The sequence below is a fragment of the Sciurus carolinensis genome, chromosome 5, assembly GCF_902686445.1.
Source record: "Sciurus carolinensis chromosome 5, mSciCar1.2, whole genome shotgun sequence".
Taxonomy (NCBI): Eukaryota; Metazoa; Chordata; class Mammalia; order Rodentia; family Sciuridae; genus Sciurus; species Sciurus carolinensis.
This window is the reverse complement of record NC_062217.1, coordinates 117,880,113-117,893,573: the sequence shown is the minus strand read 5'-3', so window position 1 is coordinate 117,893,573 and position 13,461 is coordinate 117,880,113. Positions and strand designations below refer to the sequence as shown.

Here is a 13,461-nt window from a genome sequence, read left to right as displayed (position 1 = left end):
TGCAGTCACTCTGGAAAGCAGTATGGAAATTCCTTAGAAAACTTGGAATGGAACCACCATTTGACCCAGCTATCCCACTCCTTGGCCTATACCCACAAGACTTAAAATCAGCATACTACAGAGATACGGCCACATAAATGTTCATAGCAGCTCAATTCACAATAACTATGTTGTGGAACCAACAAGATGCCTTTCAACTGATGATTGGATAAACTGTAGTATATATACACAATGGAATATTACTAAGCTATAAAGAAGAATAAAATTATGGTATTTGCAGACAAATGGATATAGTTGGAGAATATCATGCTAAGTGAGATAAACCAATCCCAAAAAACCAAAGGCAGAACGCTCTCTGATAAGCAGATGATGATAGATAACAGGGGGTGGGAGGGAGGCAAGAATGGAGAAAGGATGGATTGTACAGAGGAAAAAGAGGGGTGAGAGGGGTGGGGGAAGGAAAAATAACAGAATGAGACAAACATCATTACCCTATGTACATGTATGATTACACAAATAGTATAACTACTTCATGTACAACCAGAGAAACAAGTTGTACCCCATTTGTTTACAATGAATCAAAATAAATAAATTATTTAAAAAAGAAACTTAAAATTGAAATAGGAAGGTAATAATATTCAATAAGACTCTACTTAGATGAGCATTATTTGGATGTTTTGGATAATATATCTCACAATTAGAATAAGAGTGAATTTATTAAACATGATCACTTATTATTCACCTAAATAGTAAATAAACCTGCCAGTTTATATTTGGATATATGCAATATGCAAAACTATTACACTATCAGGTTCAATTTTTTTGAAACAACACCAGTTTTCTGAGCATAAGCATAAGTCACCAGTGTAAGTGATATCAGTGGTAGATACCACTTACATGGAAAATGGTAGACATTCCTCTCTAGAAAGGAAGTCCTTAAATTTAGGTCACATTACCCTTTGAAAAACTTTTTGGAAGGATGGGAAAGGAGCTGCTATATGTGAGAACAAACACATGTTTACATGTGTCAGTATAAGATCTGAGGGATTTAGAAGATATTATTGCTCCCAATTGATACCTTGATCAAAAATGCTTCATCTTGATCAGAGGAGAGTGCTGCCAGATATTTTAGAAATGAGCTTCCTTATGGTAAACATTTCAAGTTATATTTGCCTGGATGAGTGTTCATTTAATGAAAATGATTTGTAATAAATAGAGATTTTATGGACCTAAGTTTTACAATTTGATTAGTTTTCTCTACCAGAATTTTGGAATAAATAATACTCGTTTCTTTCACAGGCACAATGGTAAAGTTAGAAAATTTTGTTCAACAAATTGAACATAGACCCCAAAGTAGTATATTACCTCACTTGAATTTTGCTTTGTCTTTACATAGAGGGTTCTATTGAATCCTTTCCTTAAAGGATTTTTCATGAAAATGCACCTGGATAAAAAGATTTATAATAATTTTCCATTGACATTAAATTGTGCACAGTTATTCTCTATGAGTAGGCCATAGACACTGCTTAGGCATTAAACAAAATTTCCTGTCATTAGCTAGGGTTATCTTTGTCTATTGCTTGTGTGACCTGTGATTTGGCTAATAGCTGGGAGTTATACTTGTTAGCACACATAGTTCTTAGATCTCAAAGATCTTCATAAATTGTCTTATAAGCTTTCCTCATAAAATAACAGTATTCTTTGAGCAATTGTCCTGATCTGTCTGTAAAGCTAGTCTTCATGCACTCTCAGAGGGGTAATTTTTTTCTGTGGTTTTTCTGAGTCATACAGAGAAGATTTTCTATAACTATTTAGGATTTTAAAAGCTAAGGATTTGTCAGACACCAGCATCAGAGATCACAATCACACAGGTTGGCATTTGCTGATGAAGTGAGGAGAGAAGACAAACTAGTTTCCAGATCTTGGGGTATGGATTGTACTTAGATGGCTAGTATATAGATACCACTTGCATGGAAAAATCAAAAGGAGGTGAAATAAATACAATCTATACATGATAAGATTACAGTATCTAAAGAAAAGGAAAAGTCTGTCAGTTTTAAGGTGGGAAAGCCAAAGCTATTGAGTAACAGGAATTTCCCAGGATCTGCTTTTGTGTAAGACTGTGTGATGGTACAGAGCACGCAGGATAAACCCAATACCTTCATATCTGAGGGATGACATTACCATGGACCCACAAGTATTATTTTATCCTTTAGAAAAATTTGCTTTTTTCCTATGGTGGGATTGGAAACCACCTCTACGCTCCAGGAGGTTTTTAATGAAAATTAATTATTAAAGAGCAAATTTTAGCTTGCAATCTGTCAGTGGAGTAATTTAATAACTAGGCAAGTGTTAGCCAGCTTTGCATTACTGTGATGAAAATGCCCAATAAGAACAACTTAGAGGAGAAAAAGTTGACTTGGGCTCATGACTTCAGGGTTCAGTTCACGGTCGGCCAACTCCATTGTTCCAGGCCTGAGTGAGGCAGAACATCATGGCAGAAGGCTGAGCGAAGGAAATATGTTCATCTCCTGACAGACAGGAAGCAGAGAGTGGGAAGAGTCAGAGACAAAATATATAATTCCCAAGGCATCCCACCTTCAGTGGCCCTCTTCCTCCAGCCATATCCCACTTGTCTATAGTTTCCATTCAAATTATTAATCCACAAAATGGATTAATCCATTGATTATTTTGCAACTCTCATAATCTATTCATTTCACCTCCTGTTTTAATGCAGAAGCTTTTAGAGAACACCTCGTATCCAAACCATAACAGCAAGTTATTCTGTTCAAAATCCTATGTTTTTTAAAGTTATGTACAGATTCAGAAGCTCTAAGTTTCCTCCAAATTACATATGAGTGCTTGATGAAATCCTGTTTAATGTTTGTGAAGCATGTGACATTTTCCTGCCACATGCACAGATTTTACATTTCTGGCTTCAGTAAGTAAAATGATGTACCGATGAGTCATTGCCAAATATTACCTCCTTTCAAATTATATATATGTTTTTGGTGTTACCTTTTCAAGGATTTCAGGCTTGGCATATAATGGAACTAATTAAATTTCTTCCCAGGAAGCAACCAGCTAGACCAGTGCCCCAGGCACATAACCTCAGCTTACTGCTTTCCTTCGCTCATTTATTCTGTATGTGAGATGAGACTCCTTGAACAGCAAAGGTAGAGTACTCAGGCCAGGCAGCTGCTGATGGATTTTAGTAACTACAGAGCCTGTGTTTGAGTCTCAACTCTGACAGCACACATCACAGAGGGGTGACAGTGGAGGCACATCTTCCCGTGAGTTGGCTGTGGATGACAATCTGCCAAACTAAAATAATGGAAAAGGCACTGGTGGTATAAAAATGAATCAATTTGACTTAGCTCTAAGGTATTTTGCAAGAGTATAGGAATATCACTTCATTTTTTCCTGATATTGTTTTTATGAGCAACCCAGACAAATATAACAAAAACGGGATTATGTGGGAAAAAGTTTTATTTAGTAAATTCATTAATGCATCTTCATCATTTAACAAAGAAAATCATATTTAATAGCAACAGACTCTTTAGCAATGACTATACTCATTTACATACATCTATTATTTACCTTTAATAAACATACTTTTTGTATTTCATGACTAAAGAAACTAGAATCAAATGATTAAAAAATTTCCCCAAGTTAACAAATGGGAGATTTGGAATTTAGGCTTTATTCGACTGCAAAATGTTGGCTCTTTCTATGTTAACAGACTGCATAATAGAATAACAGTTCTAGGTTAAAAAAGAAATGCTTTTAGACACAATCGTTTAGGAAATATTCATGAAAGAGAGTGGTAGATGTGCATTTTAACACCCACATTTGAGTAAAGGATTTATCTTAAACTATAATTCCTGAGAACTTCCTGTTGTTACTCATATTCAATTATATAAAACATGGATTTTATTGAAGACAGTCCTGTTTCATAGAAAGGGCTCAGTATCACCCCCTGGAAACAGAGAAATATGTTTCAAAGAAAGCAGTGATTGTATAACATTATGGTATTATGGTATGGATTTGAGTACTGAAGAATTTATATGATTTCACTGAAAACCGAGACAAAGAAATTAATCTAAGTTGCTGTCTTACAGGGTAAAATATGGATATATTTATGCAACAGATAAATAGTAAATGATCTAAAAGAATACAATAGGATGATGTAAGTAATCACATATAGATATATAAAGTAAGGATTAACTTGTTCATTTCTGGGGTAAAAGCAAAGTGGTTCTCAGCGTCCACATTACTAAATCTCTTTAAATTCCTAATTACATTTTTGAAAAGTACCTTTTTCTCCTCTTCTCTCTTTTTTTTTTTTTCTCCTTACAGTTGGACAGTGTCACCTCCCTGATCCAAGCAGCCAAAAATCTAATGAATGCTGTGGTGCAAACAGTGAAAATGTCTTACATCGCCTCAACCAAGATCATCCGAATCCAGAGTCCTGCTGGGCCCCGGCACCCAGTAGTGATGTGGAGAATGAAGGCACCAGCAAAAAAACCTTTGATTAAAAGAGAGAAGCCAGAGGAAACATATGCAGCTGTCAGGCGAGGCTCAGCAAGGAAAAAAATCCATCCAGTGCAAGTCATGAGTGAATTTAGAGGAAGACAAATCTACTGAAAGCACTAGTCTACCCTAGCGCTCGAATTACAAAGTCCTGGCTAACACCCTGCTTTATTTTACACTTGATTAGTTCTGTAATTTCACTAAGTTTCAGAGTTTAACTCACAAATACCATAAAAAAAAACCACCGGGAACTAAAACAACATAAGCAACATATATTTGGGGTCATGTCATTGTCATAGCCGGCATAAAATGACTAGTCAACACACGCTTGTTAAGTGAATGACGCCTTTAGGCCCCACTCAGCCTGTCCCATCACAGGGAATATCTTATATTCATTACCAATGAGCACAGGAGACACAAGTGAGTCTTGTTTATCTGTGATAATTCGAGTACCTTCACTCTCTTCATTGTGAAATTCAAACACTGACATTAACTCAACTTTGGTTCAATGGAAACAAAAGACCTTATAAAATATTTTTTCACCTAATCACCATACTGTCTTTACCTGAACTCACCTGACAGAAATATGTGACTCCTGCTACAGGAAAAAAATTTCAGCCTCTACATATTTGTTTCCATTGTCAACCAATCAATCACATCTATTGTAAACTAACCAAATTTGAGCAGTGAAGTTACTGGATTTTAGAGGTCAGTCTGGGTTATTAACAAAATGCTTTATTAATATTATGCAGACTAAAGTGACCCTTGATGCCACGTATATAGCTTATAGGATTCCATTGTGTTCAGGAGTTCTGCACTTTTGAGTGTTGGGTCCATCAGAACACTTACGTAAAAGAGCTATCACCTGGGGAAATGAGACACTAAACTATGTTCCAGAGTAAGTTATAATCACAGAAGTATACAGAGTTCTGCATGACTCTAAAAATCCATTTTTATCTGCTTGCAATTGTAATTAAAAGAAAGGCCAGTTTGAAAAACCTTTTGGCATTGAGTAAAATATAACTCTGTGAATTGTATCATTGAACTATGAAACAGAGTTAATGGCAATGAAGCTGGAGTGATCTTAATAACATTCTTTTAAATAAAAGTCATTGGGGTCATTTTATAGGTCCAGTAACTGTGCTCATCCAGAGATGAGGTTATAATGGACTTTATAATAGTGTAAGAATCTAGTGTACTCTCTCTCTCTATCTCTCTTTCTCTCTCTCTCTCTCTTTCTCTCTTTCTCCTTTTCCTATTGGAATTTCAGTGAACTATATGAAGGAATTAAGCCTCATCTTTATTTTGTTTCGGTCATGGGGTTTCCATCCATAAGATTTTAAAAATGTTAATTCCATATTCTATTTTATCATAACAACATTATAAATGTAACTTCTCACTTGTAAAACATTGTCATTGATGATAATTTCAACAACCATGTTACTTTAGATTGATGAAAAAATGTTTTTCCTATAACACCAATTGCTGTTAGGAAGACCAGTTTGGGTAAATGGAGTCACTAAATACAAGAAAGCATAAAGGTCAAGAGCAGATTATATGTGATAAATTGAACAAAATGGTATGGGAAAAGAAGGATCTCATTAATAGACTGGCATTAATTATGAGTGAAATGTTAATTTCCCTTAATTATAATGAATTATTTAATTTTTCAAAGTGCTGAATTGCCTGGGCTCTGTGTGCAAACTTTCAAGGAGTTGAAGACAATTAACTCCTTTCTGTTTTGCACTACAGTCAGTCTTGGCCAAAATATTTATTCTGAACAAAGTCAAACATCTAGAAAATAAGGCAGTCAAGAAAGAAATTAGATAATTCAAATGATTGTGTTTTACAGAACTATCTGGACAATTGAGGCAAATGGCAGTTTCTTTTGTTGAAATGCTCCCTTGTATTCTGTTTTAAGTATAGAGCATCTGTGTCAGACCCTTCTCTTGGGTTCTATCTAGTGTGATCTCATCATTTAGCTGAGAAACGAATTTTCTTTGAAAGTCATCAAATGTGTAGCTGTTTATCTTAGCTTCTAAAGCCACATGCACAAAAATTGGAAGAGTCTCATGTAGAGAATATAATGTCCATTTGACTCTCTATGTTGTCTTTCTACATGTTGGAATGTAGAATGCAGTATTGAACATCAATTACCAAATAACTTTTATTTCTTGAAATAAAAGTGACATTTTATCCAACATCATATGGATAAATCCATCATATGGATATATCCAACTCATATGTGAACAAGTGCTTCTCTTTAATACATATAGGTTTCCAGCAGCTTAGCTCAAAGAAAACTGTGATTAAACAAAACAATAAAAAATTTTAACTCTGCAAAAGTTCCAGGAGTAAATTTGCATTAGTAACCAAAGGGGCAGTAAACACAAAACTGAGAAAGACATCTGTTCACCTGAGCAAATTCCTGCAGTGAACAGAATTTGAAGATTTAATTCAAACCTTTGATAATGCAAATGTTTATGCAAAAAAAAACTAGCAGTAAAAATATTAACAAATCTATGTATTATAAAGCTCAGGTAAATAAATATGTTCAATAGGTATATTTCTATTGGACTTATTTGTTTGTAGTCCTTTCTTCTTCAGAGGAATGCTGGAAATTTCTTAACAAGGATGATAATTTTGTGGCCCATTATGAAACTTTTGAAAGTACATGATAGAGATTGGTACCTCCTCTGATAATATATTTACTTGATCCTGCTATTTAGAATACACTCTTCTCTGCTAGTGAAATCAATTTATATGCATTTACATATTAAAAAAATTACTTTAGAGGAAAGAGAAGTTTTATACCAGCTACAAGGACCATTCCATCTCTTGTCAGCCACCTGCTTTACTGCCAAATGTTAGACTAGTGTCAGAATAACTTGGAAAATATCCATGAAATCTAATTAATTAAAGATTCTTCTTTTAATTATAAAAACTGAAAGGTTTTCACCAAACATACAAGGTGAAAAATATAAATCTCTATCACAAAAAATATTAGATTAAAATGTTTTTGTCCTAATAAATTTCTGAATAGTTCTTGAATGAGTCAGGAAAAGGAGTCAAACATCAAATTTGTACACCAATCTGTGAATCATTACTTTCTGTTTGTTATGATATGAGTGAAACATACAGTGTGTTAGAAGATATGATGTCAAATTCCAGCTACTTGGGAGGCTGAAACAGGAGCATTGCAATTTGGAGGCCAACCTGAGCAAGTTACCAAAACCCTGCCTCAAAAGAAAAAGTAAAAAGGTGCTAAGGATTTAGCTTAGCGATATAGCACATCCCTAGCATTCATGAGGCCCTAGGGTCAATTCCCAGTATCAATCCCCCAACCCAAATTTATATATATAATTTTTTTCCTTCATATTCATAAGAGTGCCTTTTGACTTTTGAAAATCCTTTAACTTAGGATCAACAATATATGTTTCCCATAAATCTCTTTGTACAGAAGATAAGGGTCCCAGAGCTACAGAGAGGACTATTCTTGCAATCCTGCATTTTAAAAATAGTTTTGAAGAAGGTCAGTTTTCAAGCCCTACCTTGGTAAGTTAGTTAAAATTGTAAGTATAGAGTTAAATGCCCAACTTGGGCCTTCAAACTTAATAATGCTCCTCAAATTCAATAATGAGTGACTAAAAAGACTGATATGTAACAATGAGGCCAGTGTCTTCATGTCTCCCAACACCTTCACTTTAAGGGTGATCCCAAATCTCATCTCTTTAAGCATCTACAATTTCACTAATACATTCTGTAGGATTTCAGTTAAATTCACAAGTTTTCATTTCTAGCAGAATCATTCCTTTAGTCTTTCTAGTCCCCAAAACATTCTTATTCTTTTTGGTGTCAAATACATACTTTTATGTTAGGGATCATGGTTCCCATGGATACGGATTTCTGTATAGTGGCCAAGTGAGTGGAATGAGATCTGAGACTCTTCCTGGTGTTATCCACCATTCTCTAGTGAACTTACAGAAAAATCACCAGCCTGCTTCTGTATTATCATAAATGATTGTCTAGGTTAGCAAGATAGGCGACAGAATATCAATTTCAATGAAAACTGTACTTTCTTTTATCAACTTGTCTTTTTCCAAAACACACCTATTGTATATTTAGGAATCAAGTATTTATTTTGTGTTTCTAAGGTCCAAAATACTTGTTTCTCCTATCAGAAAGTTTAGGGGTATGCACTTAGAAAGAATATTACTTTAAGAATTCTCTTTAAGTAAATTAGGAAATTTTCTACAAGCTGAGGTGTTAGGGAAACTCCTTTTTTTGGCTTCTCTTCCCATACCATTAGGATATGTTCAGTGTTAATATTTTGCCTGTTACCACCAAATAAACAAGGAAGACCTAATGATGAAAGCATTACATATGAAGTATTTTAAAAGTGTTCATTTTAGGAAGAAGGATGGATTTTGTAGAGGGAAATGAGGGGTTGAAGAGGGGACGGGGGAAGGAAAGATGAATGGGACTAACATCATTACCCTTTGTACATGTATGATTATATAACTGGTATGACTCTACTTCATGAACAACCAGAGAAATGATAGTTGTATCCCATTTGTGTACAATGAATCAAAATTTAAAAGGAAGTGTTCATTTTGACCCTTGGGGTCAAACTAGGAAAAAAAACATGGATGCTATTAAAACTAGATGTATGTAGCTGAACTTGTCCTAATCAAGGCTAAGCACTATCCTAGACATCTAAAAGACAGAAAAAGATTTAAATTTTTAAATACTTTTTTCATTTCTAATCAATTCCCATGAATAAGAACATAGTTTATATTAAAGCAAAATAAAGAATAGCTTAAAACATTAGTCATTGTGCATGTGAATACCTAACAGACAGCCTATATAGAATTATCCCTGAACACTTCAAAAGAGGGTAATTAATACACTTGAGACAAGTGCCTGCAAATGGAATCCAACTTGATCAGAAGTCAGTCTGTAGGCAATGGATGGTCTATGGGGCTGACACTTGTGTATCATCCCCAGATGAGATTATTCAGGACTGCATTATGGCATCCAGAAGCCCCCACTGGTTAGTTGGAACAAAACGTAGCTTTACTTTAACATGAGCATGGCCAGTGGGATAAAAAAAAAGGAGTGCAGACAGAGCATTTCTAAATGGCATGGATAAGAAAGTGCCAGAGGTAGAGGAGGGAATGAGAGGGATGCTTGCAGAAGCAGATGCCATTTATAGAGGGAGGGGTGAAGAGTTTTGGTTCTATGAAGATTAGGCAGACTTATCCTGAGGAGGGTTTGATGGGTAGGGCAGAACACTTGTCCTGGTATTTTGGTGGTTTGGTAAAGTAATATAAGAGGTAAAAGAATGAACTGCAAAAATGTTCAGGTTGATTTTAGGAAAATGAGTCATAAGTTGAAAAACAGGTGTTCAGTCATTCTTCAGGCCAGTGATGGGTGAAATTTTTAGGATATACCAGATAACAAAACAAATAATGATCTTTGTCTTCATGTGCCAACTCTGTGTTAAATCCTGACCCTTATTTAATACTTTCAATAATTTTATGAAATAGACCTTATTGGTTCTATTCCACAGCTAAGGAAACTGAGGCCTGAACAGAATTAGAATCTTGTTCGGAGACTTACTGGCTTTACAATTTTGTTTGTCAATCCCCAGATTATGAAATTTTAACTGCCTTACCATCCAGACTTCTTGGAAAATGAGATTGAGTTTTCCAGTTCATAAGATACACACTTCAAATCCTCCCTGATTTTCTGTGTCAGAACAAAAAAGAATAACAACTTTAAAAATGTATTATTTATGTATATCTTGTATCATTCCAGGAAGATAAGAGTCAGATAAATAATTAGGTGGATACTCTCTCCTCTAATAACTCAATACAGTGTACCAGGTATATGGGGAATCAATGTTTTGTCTGTGTGATCTAATAAATGAGAATAGCTCTTGTGCAAAGTTACTTTTATCACCGTAGAGGGGAAAACTTCAATGTCAAGGACTATGTCAGTCTATATCTTCAGGATCCACTGGTATAAACTATTTGTTTGTGTCATTTCTTTCTCCTTTTACTGCTTATGTGTGCCTAAGTTTAGGCATTCCAAGAGTTCATTGGTCAAGGATTGTTGAAATAGGCTATCATTTTCCTGTATTTCAAACTTACCCATTCCACAGTTCCTTGTTTATGGAGGTCACATATGCACAGCATGTGCCTGAATACAGGCAAATTCTTTCCTTAATGTCACATGGTCCTTCTTTCTAGTATCAGCTGAAGGGTCCTCTTCTTGACCATTTTGTATTATAGGTTTCCATATCCCAGGCACTAAAGAGTTAAGTGACTTTCTGGTGTATAAACAGGCACAGGTGTTTCCTCAAACTAGGAATGTGTTTATTTGGGGTCTTCATCTTGTGTATCTGGTAGTCATGATGGTCCCTGTTTGAAGTGTAAGAAACTAAGTGTTCATGAAGAAAATTTTCTTTTAAAAAGGCTCATATTTATCACACTTATTCTCTCTCTCTCTCTCTTTTTTTTTTTTTTTTTTTTTTTTTTGGTAGTACTGGGACTAGAACCCAGGGGTACTCTACCACTGAGCTACATCTCAGCCCTTATTATTTTTTATTTTGAGGCATGGTCTCACTAAGTTACGGAAGCTGACCTTGAACTTGCATTCCTCCTGTCTCAACCTCCCAAATCATTGGGATTATAGGCATGTACCACCTTGCCACTTAAAAGGCTCATATTTCCAATAAATCGATGTCTAAAAATCTTTTAAATGTAGGACATATGTAAAAAACCACTTACACATTAACAGAGTAATCCTTATATTTCCATTTCAAATGAGGTATTTTCTTGTTCTAAAGTTTTCTTTCCTTGGCATTTTCAAGAAGGATGCTTATATTTAGTTCTTTGATTATTTGGTCTTGACGTGCTGTCATATCTCTTTTTAAACATTTCAAAAGTTACATTGATAGTTCCAAATCCCATGGACAACTTGTTTCTCTATTCAGACATCCATGGATTGTGAATTCTCAGACCAATCTTTGGCATGTCATGTCAGTTTTCCATCTTTGTAAAATATCTGACCCTTGCTGATATTCACTGAGAAGTGAGCTTTGACTAACAGGTTTCTTTAACCTGGGCTTTTGACATTAGGCTTGGACTGGATTGGTGACTGACAGAGAAAAAAGCAGTAGGTCTGAGATGTTTATTCACTCTCAGTGAAATAGAACTTTTTTTTTTTTTTTTCTGGAGGCTTTAAACATAAAACTAATGTTAAAAGTACTGTAGAGGAAGTGTTACATTGCTTACCAAATCTTATATGTTGGTCTACTGTCTGTCCATGGGAGAATTTCAGCTACTATCTTGCAGGGTTAATCTGTACTACTTATTGGTTTTTAATTTTCTTCTTGGGTAGCACAGTTCCTCCAAAGAAAATTTCCTAAATGACAGCACAATGGTTTCTCCTCCATTTCTGTGACTAACAAGTCCCAGGAAACAGAAGTAGACATATGTTATGCCTAATTTAGTACCTAATAGTTGAGGCTTAAAACAAAATTTTCTTGGGCAAATTGGGTGATTAAATATGAATTAAAACTTCCAATGAAAGATTTCCAGATGCCCTTGCTTTCCATTTTGATTATGTTTTTATTTCTATGATAATTTGTTAAAAATAATCACTCTGCAGGTGATATATACATTATAATTCAGGATAAAGGCAGCTTTAAACTAAAATAGTCTGAGATGTAATAAAACAAGCTATGGATAATAGTCATGTTTGTTGCAGCAGTACCCTGAGAACTTAAGTTTGTGGCATTTGAGGTGATTCAAATCTTGCTTTTATATCTCACCCTGCTGTGCTGAGGCAGAGGGACATTTGTGAATTGCCCATTTCAGTAATGGACAATTCAGAGAAGTTCTGCCTATAGATAAAACTAGCAGTTTTGTGCTTTGGCTACAGATAAATTTGGCAAAAGTTACTGTAAATCTTTCTGGTCCATATTTGTCCTTAAAGACAATTTCACCAATCAATAAATTGAATTATTCATTCAAAAATAGAAAGAGTTCTTCAATAGTCTATGACATTGACATGGAAGTCCAAATACTCCTTGTTTGAGATTCTGCATGCCTTTTGAGTTTAACTTAAGCGTTGTTTTCATTATGCTCTCAATGGTATTACTTCACATATGTAACCCTGTTGTATTATTACTTTAGTTTCATTTCAACTCATGTCACTTTGTAGTTCATTAAGAATTTGCTCAACTAAAATTAAATGATGTAAGTTAAAAGCAATAAAAACTAAAGTATTGGCTATGTATTTTGTGTTTATATTTAATGGAATGTGTTTTGGGTAGGCCAAAGGAAAACCCAGGAGGTGAAAACATTGCTGAGTTGTATAAATATGTGCTTCTATTTGTCACTTTTATTCCCATTCTTAGTTATACATCCAGGGAAGATACTTTTTCAAGTTACTTCATGCACTTAAGTAAACATATCTCACAGAACAAATTTTTAGTTTAAATGAGTATTTTGGGGTCTAATATGGATGTTAGGCTTGAGTACAAGTCTTGACCTCAACAGTAATAATCTATGTAGTTCAATAGTTGTTATTAAGCCTAGGATTTTATAAAAATGTCCAATAACTTTTCTGAAAATGTCTGAATACACACTCCAGACTAGTCGTGGAATATATTGGCTCTGCCAATATTCTGATATCTTAAATTTTAAAATTATTGAAGTACTAGGAATTGAACCCAGGAGAGTACTACAGCTGAACTATATTTCCAGATCATTTTATTTTTTACTTTGAGACAAGGTCTCACTAGGTTGCCCAGGACAGTCTCAAACTTGCCATCCTCCTGCCTCAGCCTCCCAAGTATTTGCAATTATAGGTGTGTACAACTGCATCATACTCCTACATCTGAATATTGATGTTCTA

The 13,461-nt window shown here is 34.7% G+C and overlaps 1 protein-coding gene across 4 annotated transcripts in view; it reads left to right on the top strand.

Moving 5' to 3' along the window:
- Window positions 1–11,057, top strand: part of Ctnna3 (catenin alpha 3) — a 1,721,400-nt gene extending 1,710,343 nt beyond the window's left edge. For all 4 annotated transcript variants that reach the window (XM_047553944.1, XM_047553945.1, XM_047553946.1 and 1 more), the window contains one exon: window positions 4,360–11,057. In XM_047553944.1, coding sequence (XP_047409900.1) covers window positions 4,360–4,647 — 288 coding nt within the window. In that variant the 3' untranslated portion in view covers window positions 4,648–11,057. The remainder of the gene's footprint in view (window positions 1–4,359) is intronic.
- Window positions 11,058–13,461: the final 2,404 nt, after the last annotated feature.